The sequence below is a fragment of the Salvia miltiorrhiza genome, chromosome 1, assembly GCF_028751815.1.
Source record: "Salvia miltiorrhiza cultivar Shanhuang (shh) chromosome 1, IMPLAD_Smil_shh, whole genome shotgun sequence".
Lineage (NCBI taxonomy): Eukaryota > Viridiplantae > Streptophyta > Magnoliopsida > Lamiales > Lamiaceae > Salvia > Salvia miltiorrhiza.
Genome location: NC_080387.1, coordinates 56957653 through 56974145, shown reverse-complemented (window position 1 = coordinate 56974145; position 16493 = coordinate 56957653). Strand labels below are relative to the sequence as shown.

Sequence of the window (16493 nt, the reverse complement as noted above, 5' to 3'; positions counted from 1 at the left end):
TGAAAAATAAATCCCGCAAAAAGTAAAAATTGTAAAGATAATTCCAAATATAAATTAAGAAGATATTTTAAAGATGGACCAAAATTGAAAGAAAGATACTCCCTCTGTTCCAATTTTTGGTTATCTATCTTTTCTTTTTTAGTCGTCCCATATTTTGGTATCCATCTCTATTTTTAGTAAAAATAGATGAGACTCTTACTTCACTTTAATCATTTTAACACTCACATAAAAGGTGGAATCCAAATTTTACTCACAACACACTCAACCACTTTATTAAAATTCGTGACACTCTCAAATGAAAACTAAAAGCTTAGACGGAGAGAGTATTTGAGAGAGAGACGATGGGAGTATCTTGTTTTTGTTTTTAAGAAATTGCAATGAAACTAATAGTTTGACTTTAAAAACAATAGAGACCAAGTCTAACTGGCCCAAAATCTAAATGATAAAACTGTGGGTGTTATGTATATAGAATGTGGTTCAAATAAAAAAATTGTTATCGTAAGAACTATATAAGAACTCTTGGAATGAACTTATAAAATAAATGACCTGAAATAAGAAAGAAAAAAGTGTTGATTTATTCCCACCATTCCCATAAATTTACATCTTAATTCATACATACACTATCATCAACAACAACTCATTCTCAGATCAATAGCTTCTAACTAAAATGCGATCATTCTCGTTCATGCAGACTGGCTAATAGTAATAGTTGACCTGACAATCTGAATCAACTTTGGGTTATCACCGAAGCTTCATCCGATATGGCTCGTTTAGAATTCGTAGGGCTCGTCTTGATGGGCGCCCATATATCTGCACCGTTGCTGCTAACAACTCCAACGGTGAATGAGACAGGCACAACGCATAACCCTCTGGTGCTGAGGCTGGATCCTTCTTCCCCCTTTTAGAACAAACACGTTAAAACACCCCGTTTTAGGTGCCCCCGTCAACATAGATCAAGTAATGTGCTATGCATAAGCTTTCCTATTTTATGGGACATTAGTCTGTAATATACTATAGGAATGTAGAGTTGCAACGAAACAATCTGCAAATCTGTTAATGTCGGATGCGAGGTAGAAAATAATAAGCATACCTGTAATTGTGTTGGTGTACTATACAAGTATGGAGCACTCAGTACCTGAAAAGCACAGGAAAGTAAGAGCAATGAGGTCACTTGACGTTATGAGATGCAACGTCCAATTTTGCCGGCAAAATGGTATTAAAACTAATAAAAAAGTATGATGGAAATTGGGGCCAATTTTATTGATTCCCTAATTTCTAGTTTGGGCTGCATTGTATTCTTTGATCATGTCTAATATTGTTGGACACCAACCTAAGTTCCTTTTACTGCCTCAATACCACCTAGCGACGAGTTATGGTGAAATTGATATATAGATTGTGAGAAATGGTAAGGGTCTTGAGGAGAATCTTGAAACGGCCCGGACAAGACAAATGTCACTAGTGGGAATTTGTTTACATCTTTAAACCGAATCATTGTGATTTTCTCCATGTGATGAAAGCAAGATTCTAGTCATCTTATCAACAGTTATGCCTTACAGGTGAATTTTTGGCCAATTTTCAAGTCCAAAACGAAAATGAGTTATTCATTAATGAAGGCAATGCAAGAAAAGGATCAAACTTCAGCTCAAAGTCGCTGATATCTTTTATTTAGTGATGGTGAAGAAACGTACCTTAACCTGTTCATGAAGAAACCTTATGTACTCCATTGCTTCTAAAAGGACAGAAGCTGTATCGGTCTGTAGCGAATGTAAGAAGTTAGGGAAGGAAAATTATTTCAAAAATGTAAACTGACTGATGGATGAAGCACAGTATACAAAACATTAATTACTCATTTTGCCCCAACTGTCACACCTACACAGCGAAGGATTGTTTGAACGTGTTAGGGTGTTCCAAGGGAATGTATTAGGAGGAAATGTTCATGAAAACATGATGTGTGTTTGATTTTATTTCAATCAAAAAAAGTAATTGGGAAGGCTTCCACCTCATATGCATCCAAGAAAATCGCGTTATGTTGAATGGTCAACAGCTATAAATTTCTGAGACTCACATGCCAAAATCAAAACTGTGCTTGGAGACTGCACCTACCTTCCCATATGGTGAGACAAGCTGTTGAAGAGCAGAAATACGTTCGCTAATCTTCTCTTTCTTCTCCTGCTCCGAAGAAAAGAGGTAAACAAAGTTGCATGTGAACTTGCTAAGTCAGTAGATGCTCAGTTGCGCAATTGATAACACAGAGGTTGGGCACTTAAACCCAATGATGCAAACAGATATCGGACTCGTAGCATTACTGGATGAACGAAAGTGACTAACCTTTGAAGAAAGAGATTCATCAGTCTTTAGTCGTTTTGGCATAATGTCCACGAAGCTGTTTTGCTCGAGAGAGATAGGGCCTCTTTTATGTTGCATCATCTTCTCCTATACAAGTTCCTCTTACTAGACAACAAATGGCAAAAAGTGTTACTTCTAAGCAAGAGGAAAGCGGAATCCAATTAATACGCAGGCACTTAGGGTACTTGCATACTAATAAACAGAGTAATATATCTAATTCAACAATAAGTGCACTATATTCGTTGTATTAGAGATGTTCCTTAACTAGACTAAAAGTAATTATCCGCAGAATCATATATTTCTTTATTCTCTACCTAAAAGGAAGTTCGAAGTTAGGAGTAAATAATCAACAACCATGAATGCTCCTAGTAGTTCTATAAATAGGTCAAGAATAAACTACAGCCTCCGAAAGTTGGAAACATCCGAGGTGGAATATGCGGACGGGTTCTAAACAGACAACTTGTTGCACCCGAAAGAAATATAAGATTGATACAATGCAGTTGGTTTGATTTATATAAAAAAATTATACGAATTCATAAAAAAACAGAATATATGATGCAAGTGTAGTGTATTGAAATTCACAAGGACAGTACTATTTTAGTCAAAATTCCTTAGTTAGGCCTAAAACATCTCTTTGTTTAATACGAAATGTCCCCTTGAAACAACCAACAGGTCTCCTACCAATATCAGATAATATTATTTAATCATACAAGCTCACAGACAGACAAGTCTACTATAGAATATCAATTGAACTTCATGAATAATACGAAGCAAACTATATTTTTTTTTTTTTTTGATCAAAACTTTTATTGAAAGAAAATGGATCAAGGCATAAGGAATGCCAATCAAAACAATAAAACAAGTTTAAAGTCTTTGGAACACCAATAAGTAAAAAGAATTCCTAACTCCACGATTTTGTAAGCCTCGTTCCAACTCCAAAGTCTCCCCTTAATCTGTAATACAAGTCTATCAATATCCCAAGCCTTGTCCTGAAAACGACTACCATTCCTGCTTTCCCAGAGCAACCACACTGTTCCCACCCACAAAGCTTAAAGCAATACGAAGCAAACTATATACAACGCGGGAACCTACGTCTCCAATTATGATCCAATCTAGTATTTTATTTCACCATTGTCTACCAAATTACATGTAACGATGAGTAGATGACACAGAAATGAAATCAGAATAGAAAAGGGACAATCCTCAGCTGTTATCAATCCTGCATTCTCCAATTTTAGAAATTCATTAATGATTCAACAAACTCAATATCCATCAACAATGGAATCCACACCAGAAACCAGATTCTCTTGGCTGGTCAACAGCATGCATTTTTGTAGTAAATGAATGCAGTAGATAACAACTACCCAACCACCAAAAATATTTTCCAATCACTTATTTTCCAACTCTAATAACCCATTTTTCTGCTTTCTAACATTAGGAAACAAAACAAAAAAATTTGGTAATGTCACATCCAGATTTAACATTATTACTGACTCGTTTTCGTGTTACAGTGAAATCTTGATTCTCCAGATATACTGTGAATGCGACCGAAAACAACATAATCGAAATTATTAACTCAGCGGGCCCATACCATGGACATTTTTGCACATATGGAATTAAAAAAGTTGTTTAAATTTGCAGTACTTGGAATTAAAATAGCAGTACAGAGCCATGCATGTAGGATTATAAAACTATTATCCCAATTATCTATATCCACAATGAAAAAATATTCAAATTCAAGATTGATCTCATTTTCTGTATACCAAAAAACTTTGTCAATGGTCTACTAATTACGCCTTATTTACGCAAATTAAGACGACTAAATACCAATAAACCCAAGGCAGTTTAACAATCAAACTCAGGTGGAAAAAATAATGTAAAATCAACTTATGAAAGAAACGAAAAAGTAATAAAAAAAATATTCATGGCGGAATTGAAGGCTAGAAGGGCTCACTCACCCTCAATGCGAAATCTGCATCAGAATCAGTCAGAAAAAATGTCGACTTTCGGTAATGAAGAACGAACATGAGCTTCAGTAAAACCAAAAATGGCTATAAAAAATCTCGACTTTCGCCGCGGAATCCACCGCCCCACCTCGAGAATTCCATAACCGAAGCCCTCTTTATACCTATTAGTGGGCTGAGCGGCGTAGGGATTTGTGCCAACACATGTACAAACCTTTGCTTATTAAGCAACAGCGTGTTTGAGTGTGTGCGTATTCGTTTTCACACGCGGAACCGGACGCATACACAAACAAAACACCAAAAGAAACGGCTTTCCTGAAGGGGTTGAAACAGAAAAGCAGGCTGAAAGTTGTGGAATTCGTGAATGGGAATAGGATCACGAAAATCGTGGCTGTCTTGAGAGAGAGCGAGAGAGAGGAGAGGGAGAGGGCTGGGAGTTTAAAAGTGAGTTTATATACGTATAGTTATAGTTAGTCACAGTGTGATATTGTGGAAGCTTAAAACAAGTGGAAATTGGAAGGAAAAGAAAAAAGGGAGAGGGAGAGAGAGAGAGATGTGGAAAATGGAAAAGAGTATTTAGTATAGACAGCTAATATACAGCGAGGGAATGGAAAGGGAAAGGAAGAGTAGTTCGAAATGAGGTCACTTCACTTTTACTTTTGACTTATAATGGATAATGACTGCTTTTTTTTTTTTTTCGGGCAAATCCACCTTATATCTCCAATCTCCAATTCGCTCCCAAGAGGGATCGAACCCGGATCACTTCACTTAAGTGAGGACCCGGTGGCCAGTGGGCTAAGCCCCTGGTTTAATGGATAATGACTGCTAATGTAAGTAATTTTTTTCTTTCTTTTACCTTTTCTTTTACTGATTTTATATGGCTTTTCAGTCTTAGCTTGGGGTAAGTGTGAGTAAAAGGAAATACTACCTTATATAGCATAGCATATTAGCATTGTTGTAGGTTTCTACAAAGTGATCCACATAATGTTTTGAATTATCTTTAACACCAGATTTTGGTTGGTTAGAAGGCAAGTGGCATTTCCAAGCAACCAATGTGATGGATATCATTCTAAGAAGATATGATCTTCCTTAAAAGTGTATTTGATTGTTTCTATCGTATAAATAATTTGAGTTACTGTTTAAGTTCTTTGGCCTTAGAATTTTTGGTATCGTTTATTTATTGCTTCATTTTATTTGTATGTCAACTTCACTATTTTTAATTTTATACAATGTAATTAATATTGAGCCATTATCTAGGTATAAGACAGATTAAAGGCCTTTCAATACGAGCCTCGAAATTTCAGTAAATTTAAAATCTCTCTCTCTATATATATATATCAAATATGTGCACACCTAAAAGTTAGTTCTAAGAGCATCCACACTGACGATTCGATCTAACTGACTCGAGTAAGTTAAAGATCGAGTCACCCCACTGTAGCCCTCCCTTACTCGAGCATTACTCGATTTATCGAGTATGGCTCTTTCTCTCTTAAGTGAAGCGCGAATGCACGGTTTAATTAAAGAAAATGTTAAATTCGAATTGCTTTCCAACTATCTATTATCTTGTCAATTATTTCAATTGCTTTCCCACATCATTTTGCTTTTCTTCTCATAATATATCTTTTTCCCATTATACATGCGAATTCTGGCCCGAAATAAAAGGAATAAAATAAATTGATAAGTTAAAAATCAACATTTAAACTAAAACAATAAACGAGACACAGATTTTACGTGGTTCGATCATAAGATCTTTGTCCACGGTAGGTCTTCGGAGTTTTTCACTATATCGAGAGTGTTTACATATTACCAGTCGGTGAATGAATCCCCTAAATTTACCAGTAAATGTGCTATTTATAGTTTGTAAATAAACCCTAATTCTAAAGGCTCACTCATTTAGTCAATTAGGCCCAAAACTCACTATAATAGTCTTAGTTTCGGAGCTGAATTATCATACGCCGTCTGCGCGGGTAAGCTTCTTGGCTACGCAGCTGCGCGGGTAAACTTCTTGGCTGCGCGGGTAGGCTTCTTGTGCAATAATTCTTCATTCCATCTACTTAGGTGGATTTCTTACTCTTTATCTGAGATATTCGATTGTACATGTGCTTGGTAAATTCTATTTAATAATAATAATAATAATAATAATAATAATAATAATAATAATAATAATAATAATAATAATAATAATAATAATAATAATAATAATAATAATAATAATAATAATAGTAATTGAGAGAGATATTCTAGTATTATTAAGCACAACGCTGATGAAGGATTTAGTCCTCATCATAAATAATGTTACAATGTTTTCCCAATAGTAGAGGTTTTTAAATTTTTAAGTTTTATGTAATTTTTAGGATTTTAAAATTAATGCAATTTAAATTTGAAGTAAATTGTGTTATTTAAATTTGTGCAATTAAAGTTAAATGAAAAATACAAAAATCAAAATTAAAAAGATCAAGTAAGAAATCAAGTCATCTCATTGTGACATCCTTACTCATTGTGGTCTCATCATTATATCAAGTAAGCTATCAAGTCATCCCACTGTAGATGCTCTAAAAACCTACCCATAAACCAATTGTCAAAATCAAAGATATGACCCAAGCCGACGGATACATAGCATGTGATCGAGGCCGGTTGCGTCGAACGTATGTGTATTTACACATAATTTATTTGTGCACATAATTATTACAATCAAATTTGTAATAACTTTATATAAACATACTGAATATTAATTAATCAATGTGAAATAAATATTAAATAATTTTTTAAACATGCATAATTTATTCATAACAACTTTACTTTTAAGTGTATTAGTAGTAATTAATAAAGGTATTTTGTTTTTAAATCTGGATTGACAAAATTGTTTGCTATCAAATAGTCGTGTTGGAAAACAAATAGTTGAGTGAACTTTAAAATTGAATTATAATGATGATGAGAAAAATGTTTGAAGTCATTATTTTATACTATCTAGCGCATATTTTATACGAATGGGTCATAGTACTTCATGCGTCCCAATTTTTAGTATCTAACTTTCTTTTTTTAATCGTCTCACATTTTAATATTTATTTTTATTTTTAGTAAAAGTAGGTGGGATCCTTACTCTATTTTAATTATTTTAATACTCGTATAAAATATGAAACTCTTATTCCACTCACAATACATTTAACCACTTTATTAAAACTTGTGTTAACCTCAAATAGATACTACAAGTTGGGACGGTGGGAATATTTAAAAGTAGAAATTACTCCTACTAATTACTTGCATTTAAATTTTAAATATGATAAATGTTGGGCGTAAAATGTACTCCCTCCGTCCCATTAAAGTTGGCAATATTTCTATTTTGGGTGTCCCACTAAAGTTGGTCACTTTCTAAAAATGGCAAACGTTTACTTTAATTAAGTCAACAATTACTCACTAATTTGGTCAACAATTGTAGGTCACTTTCTAAAAATGCCAAAATTACTTTAATTAAGTCAACAATTACTCACTAATTTGGTCAACAATTGTAGGCCACACTCTATTAAAACATATAACACTCAATTTCTTAATCTCCGTGTCGAAACAAATGTTGCCAACTTTAGCGGGACGGAGGAAGTAATTAAATAAAGTAAAAGTGAAGTCCTTTTCTTTTATTTAATTATTTCCCTTTAGAATGGCTTTTTGAAAAAATGAGCATTTGTTTCCTGCTTGGCGCCAATTTGCTATCTGACGAGCTTTTAGTAGTAAGTAGAGTGTAGTGTCCCCACATCTGGACGGTGATTGGAACCGTACACGTGTCACATCGGAGACACGTGTAAGCCTGAGAAAAGCGAAGAAGAAATCTGGTGCGGGGCCCCTACTGGTACTGAGCCGTGCACAAAAGTCCAACGTTGGAGGTGCAATTCTAGAAAGTGGGCCCACGCGGTTTGGACTTTGCTTCACTTCCACTTACAATGTCTTTGTACAATTTTACCCTCGCAATGCTGCAATAATTTTGTACCACGCTTCACTTGCATTCTTGCAATTATCCAACAAAACCCTTCTTTTATCTAATCCTATTCATTTTTTGTTAGATGTTTTAAAAAATTAACTGTTATTTAGCTATAAATTATATTACCTCCGTCTCTAATTTATCATTTTCGTTCGTCTTTATAAAATATATTCAATTTATTTTCAATAAATTTTTTGCTTATAATAAAATGAGACGCTTACTCCACTCACAATATATTTCATCACTTTATTAAAATTTATATCATTAATATATTTTATGAAGACGAAAGAAATATCATCTCGAACAAAATTAACTATGTCGGAAAGTTCAAGAGATTATGGAATGTGGGAAGACGCAATATTGCATCCTACCTTTTGAATCTTTTATCACACTATAATTGGATTTTCAAATGTTTACAATTTGGCACTTTTTCTATCTCATGAAATTTGAGCAATTTTTTTTTACACGAATTTAAAGAGTTACTCCCTCCGTCCACAAAAAATATGCCACAGTTTTCTTTTTCGTCCGTCCACAAAAAATATGCCACATCTATTTTTAGTAGTAGGGTCCACACAATTTCACTCACATTTAAAGTGAGACCCTTACTCCACTACCAACTTCACTCACATTTTATTAAAACACGTGCCGAAAGTAAAGTGACATATTTTTGGTGGACGGATGGAATAGTATTTTGAATACGTTAGTGTGGTATGTGAAAATAAAAAAGAAAATATGAGTAAAGAAAGAAAAATATCATATAAAGAAAGTGTTCAAATTTTATCGGATAATTCAAATAGAATATCATTCAAACTTTAGGAACGGAGAGAGTAATATCTAAGATTATTTAAGATTTATTCCTATATTCAAATTCAAGTACTTGAAATCAACATGGACGGTGTGGTGGGACTCTTAATAGTATATAATAATGTCAAATTTCAAAACAAAAATATTGTTGAAATATTATAATCCACGTCACATCAAAATGACGATGTTTTGATATATAAATTCGAAATAATTGAAAAGACATGTCATTTATCATGTTTTTGAAGCGTATGGTGGTGACGAAGTGGCGTCATTTTTAGAATATATTTATCCCTAAAAATTATAATCTTATTATTATATATATTGATATATATATTTAAAAATTATGATATTTTTTTTTATTTGAAAATGATTCCATAAATCCTCATTTCATTATTTACAAAATAATATGGAACTCAGTTTCCACTCAAACACAATTATCATATATTTTCTTAAAAATTATGTGATCTTTATTGGGTCACAATTTTTAGGGACGAATGAAATATATTTTTATCTTATTTTATAATTATCTTTTATAAGGGGTTTGATTAAAATAATTAGTAAGAAGATATTACTCCCTTGATCCACAAAAATAAAACCTAAGGAAAGATGGTACGAGTTTTAAAAAAAATTGTACATTGTTTATTGAATGAGTAGAAAAATAAGCACACAAATCAGGAAAAATAGAAAAAATAAATAAATAAATTAGTGAGTGGACAAATGAGCCAGAGTTAGTGAGTAGAAAAGGTAGCCCACAAATTAGTCAAATCTTTATTAAAAATAGATTAAGATATATTTTTGTAGACAAACTAAAATAACAAATTAAGTCTTATTTTTGTGGACGAATGGAGTACTAACTTCGTCCCCTGAATAAAGTCTTAGGAGTTTTAAGACGAGTTTTTAACCCAATTTATATTTTTGGTATGAAAATACATAAATTTTTATTTTTTTTGGAATTTAACTAGAGGGCACTCCAAAGGTATTGTTGGAAAGTTGTTGATATTATCTTTCTAATAATATTTATATTGTTGAATTTTTGTCACCAGAAATGGGCGAAAAATGTCATAAAACTATATTTTTCTTTTTTTTCGATCAATTTTTATTGACCAAAACTCAACAAATAGGTCTCATTAGATAGCTATTTTTTCGAATTATTGGCCAATAATTTGATTATAGCCCATAATTTGATTACTGTGGATAATGAAATTATTGGCTAATGAACTTTTTGATTTAAGCCAAACTACAAAAATAAAAAAATTATATATTTTTAACCTAAAAATAAATTCAATTAAAAATCAAAATTTAAATATAATTCATATATTTATAAGCAATTATCCCTATATAAAAGACTAACTTGAACTAAATATGTTTACACTGCTCAAAAAAGTGTACTCGCAAATGAATGCGACATTTGATCATATATAAGATTTTTTTAAAACAATGTATAAATCGTTTGGAGTCTCTTCAAAATCCACCGGAGATTGCGGCACAAAACATGGGAATAATAATAATAATAATAATAATAATAATAATAATAATAATAATAATAATAATAATAATAATAATAATAATAAAATTGTTTTCACGTCACAGGTATTAAATCAACTCATTTTAAAAAATACAAAAAAATAATCTAAACTTTGAATTCATTTGTAAAAATGGCATGAACTTTGTACTTATTTGTAAAAATGGCATGATCTTTAAAGTCATTTGTAAAAATGACATGAACTTTGAAGTCATTTGTAAAAATAGCCAAACTTTAAAGTCATTTGTAAAAATAACACGAATTAAAAAAAATACAAAAATAATTTAAATTTTGAAAATTTGAAAAAATGGTCTGAATTTTAAAAAATCTAAATGACTCGATCTTTCATAAATACAAAATCTAAAATGACCTGAAAAGTATGTGAAAATTCTTTGTCTATGCGTAATATGAATTTTATGTACTCGAAGTTTAAAAAATTCGTGTTGTCAATAACATTTTATGAGAGAAAAATTATTTGTACGAGATTAAAATTCTTATGATAAGAGAATTAATTATCATACTTTATTATAAATATTCAAAGTGGATATTTTAATTTTCATATAATTTTCACGTCAATGTGGACACGTTGTCATAATTCGATTCCGAAAGTGTAAGCTCATGCCATTTTTATACATTTGATAAAAATTGAGTCATTTTTTGTATTAATAAAGTTTGTGCCGTTTTTACAAACGACTTCAAAGTTCATGCTATTTTTTTGTATTTTTTAAAGTTAATGTCATTTTTACAAATGATTCCAAAGTTCAGACCATTTTTACAAATAATTTCGAAGTTCGGACTATTTTTTTGTATTTTTTAAAGTTCAGGCAATTTTTATAAATGATTTCAAAATTTAGGCTATTTTTTTTATATTTTTTAAAGTTCGGGCCATATTTACAAATGACTCAAAGAAAGAAGGGAAAATGATCTCGTTGATCGTATTGCCAATCTTTCAAGATTATTTTTGTTTAGGGCTTTTTTTATTTTTATTTTTGCGATCGCGTTAAAATTAGTGTTAACAACTTAACATGTAACAATAGCCATTCTTGACATTTTAGCCAATTTGTACATTTTCAAATTAAAAGTGAGAGTGGCCCCATTTTGATCATAAAGCGAGTGAGTCCACAATTTTGATCATTAGAGAACGACGTATACAATTATGAAATATATTTTTATGTTAAGATACATCGAATCATTATCGCACTAAACATGTCATGAAGAAAACAGAAGCATCACTCTGCCTAAAATTAATGAGAAAGAAAATGGGTGTTGTGCATGGATTTAAACACATAATTGTCTCTTTCACCTCTTTTCGTGACAGTGCAAGTAGAAATATTATCAAACCCCCCAAATAATGTTGGGATTCTTATGTGCAATTAGTTTGGAGTCATTACATTCTTTCGGCGTCTTTTATTTCAATCAGATGGACATTAAAGAATGGTAAAACCAAGTCTTGCTTCGAATAAGTCTATTAAAAAAAAAACCCTTCAAAAAATTAAAATAAATCGAGCACACTAATATAGTTTGTATCAGAGTAATATTTCTTTTGTTGTAGTACGTATAATCTTGAATATGTACTTCGCCTTTCTTATTTGATTTAGAGTCAATTGCTTGCAAATACATTATTAACTTTGGCCAAAATTCAATTTTATCGCGTACTTAGAAAATTTTAATCAAATATACAAAATTTATTAATTGTTTAATTTTAATTTCGATGAGTCACATAAACCCATGTAGATACCACGTAGACGTCATGTAGATGCCATATCATTTCTAATTAATAAGCCACGTAGACGCCATGTTATTTCTTTCCTCAAAAAAAAAAAAAATGAAACAGAATTAAAATTGAACAATTAATAAAGTTAGTGTATCTTATTAAACTTTTCTAAGTACGCATAAAAATAAATTGTAGCCAAACTTTGTATTTACATGCAATTGTTCATTTGATTTATTGAAAAAATAACCCACAAAGTACAAAATATATGAATGCTATAGGCTTGTGGCGAATAATCTATTTTCTAGTTTAATACTATTACTCTTTCCATAAATTTCAATAAAGCTACTTATTTTAATTAGTAGAAAGAGCGTGCGTTATACGTATAATTAATATTATTTTATTTGATATAATAAAAATACAAATATAATATTTATTATATTTAATTTATCAATTAACAATTTGGTCCATTTAACTGATTTATTCTATTATTTATCTCTTCCAGCAATTTTTCAAAAAATATATTGGTTGAATAATTTATAAAATGGATCAAGAATTGGTAGACAAATGAAGTATAATTTATTAAATAGATACATTTTTATAGATATATTTCACATAGATTTAATATAATATCTAATGAATTAATATATTCTTATAAATATATAAATATAAAATAACTTTAGAATAAAACATATAATAAGGATAAAATAGATAATTCACATATTGTGCCAAATGCTCTTTTTATATTAGTATAAATTACTCATGAGTGCATTTTTCGTGACATATAACCTAGAAGAAAAGACTATTTTAATTACGAAATTGTCCACTCCTAAGTCCTAACCAATTAAATCATCTCGGGAGATATTTATTTGAGGACCTAGTGAACTCAAGGAAATCTCATTTACAATTGCATTTTTGAGTTCCTAGATAGACTAACAACATCAAACATATGCCTAATTCTACCATGCCTTGCAACAGCAGCAAAATTCAAATAATTCAATGTTAAACCTTTTCAATATGAGATTAAGCTTAGCTTAGGCAAGCAGCTAGAGACTTGAAGAAGAAGAATAGCTCGGCTATAAATACATCGGCCGCCTCGACATACCTTTAGAGTCAGCCATTCAGCTCATCCCTGATCCATAAAGAGAGATCATATAATGGAGTTTGATTGCAGACAAAAATCAAGGCTCAAAAAGTAGAATATTTGCCATTCTCAGATTCAGTAAAAAATTATCCTTTTTGTGGCATCTATTGGTTCCTTGTATCTGTCTAGAGTTGTTGGATGGATTTTAAATCATAAAACAACGATAGTCTCATAGCTGTTTTAAGAGATAATATTATCATGTTAAGTTGTTTAATTGGCAACCATGCATTTTATGAAGATACTAGAAATAGAACACACCTGCCTTCCCCTTCGGTATTGTACAATGTACCATGAATGGGCCACGATGTAGCAAGGAAGAAGAAAACCAGCCAGCTGAAGAATGGAAATCAGATACTGATTTAAGAAAATGAAAATGTTAGATTGATGCAACTTTTTAAACAATGCATGAGCTGGAGTTTAGATTTGTTTCTGAAGCTTAAAATATCGCTCGCTGTAGCTATGTTTTAACGCCATACATGGAAGAAAACTGATGATCCCAGTGGCATCCCAATATCTAATTTAACCATCAAAGTTTGGTGTATCACCAAGAGCAGCATCAGCTGCAAATATAAGACGGATTAACTTATACTTTCAAAAGAAGAAACGAAGCATGTCAAAGGTAATTTAAGTCCAAACATAATTCCATTAGCTTACAATGATAACAGCAGAGCGGAAGCATATAAGAATCCTACGGTTTTCCATGCCATAGTCGTTATACTCTGACTGCAAAAGCTGATGCCCGGCTTCTGTGAAGGCCAATAACTGAGTGTGGTGAAGATCAACATGAGCTTCCCATGCTTGTCTGAGGCAATTACACAGATGATGTTAAGAGTCTCTCCACCAAAATCATCAACTAATACATATATGATTTTAGGGAATCAATAAGCTGAGCAAAACTTCGACGATATGCTCCACTATAATGATCTTGGTAATTAAGCACATGATTTAGATATAATAGTCTACTTCCATGGAACCAAGGGGACGTAACAGCAAGTAATCCAATTCCAAGTTTCAGGTATGAAATGTAGAAACCAAGAACAATATGTAGAAATCAGTAATAATGAAAAAATGGAGCTCGTTTTATAACTATGAAGTTTGTGCCCACCAAAAGGCCACACCTTGAAAAAATTAGAAATGCAAGAATCCCTCCTCAAAGATAAATGCATCTGTTTATTTAAATGTGTATAAGTAGATTAAAAATCCACCATATATTATACCTGATATCAATAGTCATAACATCAGCATTGCCTCTTGGGGGTGGACAAATATAATTTGGTGAAAAAACCTATGAAAAGATAAATGGAAATCCTCAAGTTGAGTTTTCGACAGAATATCATGATTTCGGCCAACAATGTTTGAACTACTACCTGATTGCAGATTTCACAGGTGATGTCGCCTTTTTTGTTGCACCATCTCTGGACACACTTTCTATGAGCAAACTGCGCAAATTTTCAAGTGTTGGTAAGGCAATGTGTCACTAGAAACAATCTAAAAGCAAATATATTCAGTAACATATATTGCTGGCCATGTATCACACAAACACTTGAAGGATAAAAAGGAGGAAAATGGTTTAATATACTCCAGCAATGTAAGAAATTAAATTTGACAGTTTATTTACAAAAATAAGAAGGAAGAAAAGTACTTGTTCATGTGAAGATGTGCTAGTCATTTATGAGACCTTATAGAATGAAACATTTATATGAACAGCAGACTCAGCAAAGCATCATGGTGGTTCTTCCTTGGGCTAATTGACGGTTGCCTCGGGCCCCCAAAAAAATTAAGGCTTCCCTATGGTATGTGTATATATATGCCTTATTTTGTATACAAAATTTTTGTAAATATACTACTCTCATGATAGGATTTTTAATTATCTTATTGACAGAGGCTTCTCCGTTTATTTGGTTTTCATATCCACACAACATATAAATCAAAAGGCTCAAAATGAAATAAATACGCACTTATACAAAATTAGAGTAGGGACAAATACAGGCACAACAACAATAAATGCAAAAACGGCATAAGATTGAATGCAGAAATTCCAAAGTAAAGAATATGTAAGTAAATAAATGGAAGTGCTTAACATAACACCCCAAAACCCCCCGTTGAAGAAATCATCCAATAGGAAGAGATTAAAAACGAGCAGTAAAGACGAACATGGATATTACAAAAAAGAAATGAACTTTAATCAAGAGAGAAAGAACACAAAAGAACCCTTTCTATTAAATTGAAGGTTAGACAAAAGCAGCTAGAAGAAAGTGACGCATATATATTCTTTCAAAATAAATAAACCCAATAATGACAAGTATATAAACAACAAAAAAGGTTCCATAACAAAGAAGGTGAATAAATTAATAAATAAAAAAAAGAAACCTTGAGAGTGCCGGAGCAAGCACAAGGAGACTCCAAATCCTTGTCGTGGTCTTCCTCCTGACAAATTCTGCACTCACTCACTCTCCCTTTTACTTCTGTCGAAGAAGAAGAAGAAATCCCTCCGTTAAAAATCCCATCTTTTGTTGTACCATCGCCATCATTTCCACCACCAACACTAACTGCAACACTTTCTTTTTCTGGTGTAGTGTTATTTGGTTGTTGAAGGCATGCAGCTGATGCTATAATCCTGTCCACGCACACCACCATTAATTCATCCACCATATTCTCTCTCTCTCTCTCTCTCTCGAAGTGGATGATGATGATGATGATGAAGTTTTAGAGAAATTGTATGTATGTAGAGAGAGAGATGTAAGAGCAAGTGGGTTTAACGTACGTACTTAAAGGTGGTGCGGCGGGCAGCGGAATCTACCGCTTGGCTTCGCGCCTCCAAATTAATGGACCGGATTACCCCTAATTAATCACATAATCTTTTGAAAATTACAAAAAGTATTTATTATTTAATCAAATAAATCACTTGTACATAGACGAAATCTCTACACCATACAAAAGTGGAAAAATAATCGTACATACACAAGATCACTACCTACACAAAGATGAAAATACTACACTACATGCAAAATTGAACTCAATATCTCTCATAC

The 16493-nt window shown here is 32.0% G+C and overlaps 2 protein-coding genes across 3 annotated transcripts; both read right to left on the bottom strand.

Annotated features, from left to right (window-relative positions):
* Nucleotides 1–552: 552 nt before the first annotated feature.
* On the bottom strand, nucleotides 553–4875 carry LOC130997481 (transcription factor bHLH153). The gene is made up of 6 exons (XM_057922809.1): nucleotides 4305–4875; nucleotides 2329–2451; nucleotides 2104–2169; nucleotides 1689–1754; nucleotides 1091–1135; nucleotides 553–898 (listed from the first exon to the last, which is right to left on the bottom strand). The coding sequence occupies exons 2-6, from the start codon at nucleotides 2425–2427 to the stop codon at nucleotides 728–730; spliced, it is 447 nt and encodes a 148-aa protein (XP_057778792.1). The 5' UTR covers nucleotides 2428–2451; nucleotides 4305–4875; the 3' UTR covers nucleotides 553–727.
* Nucleotides 4876–13107: 8232 nt separating this feature from the next.
* LOC130997470 (uncharacterized) lies at nucleotides 13108–16207 on the bottom strand. 2 transcript variants are annotated; one of them, XM_057922794.1, is made up of 7 exons: nucleotides 15832–16207; nucleotides 14829–14900; nucleotides 14679–14746; nucleotides 14116–14263; nucleotides 13938–14021; nucleotides 13720–13794; nucleotides 13108–13449 (listed from the first exon to the last, which is right to left on the bottom strand). In XM_057922794.1, the coding sequence occupies exons 1-7, from the start codon at nucleotides 16111–16113 to the stop codon at nucleotides 13444–13446; spliced, it is 735 nt and encodes a 244-aa protein (XP_057778777.1). In that variant the 5' UTR covers nucleotides 16114–16207; the 3' UTR covers nucleotides 13108–13443. The 2 variants fall into 2 exon arrangements, with proteins under 2 accessions (XP_057778777.1, XP_057778769.1); XM_057922786.1 differs by having other exon boundaries at nucleotides 13720–13815; nucleotides 15832–16206.
* Nucleotides 16208–16493: the final 286 nt, after the last annotated feature.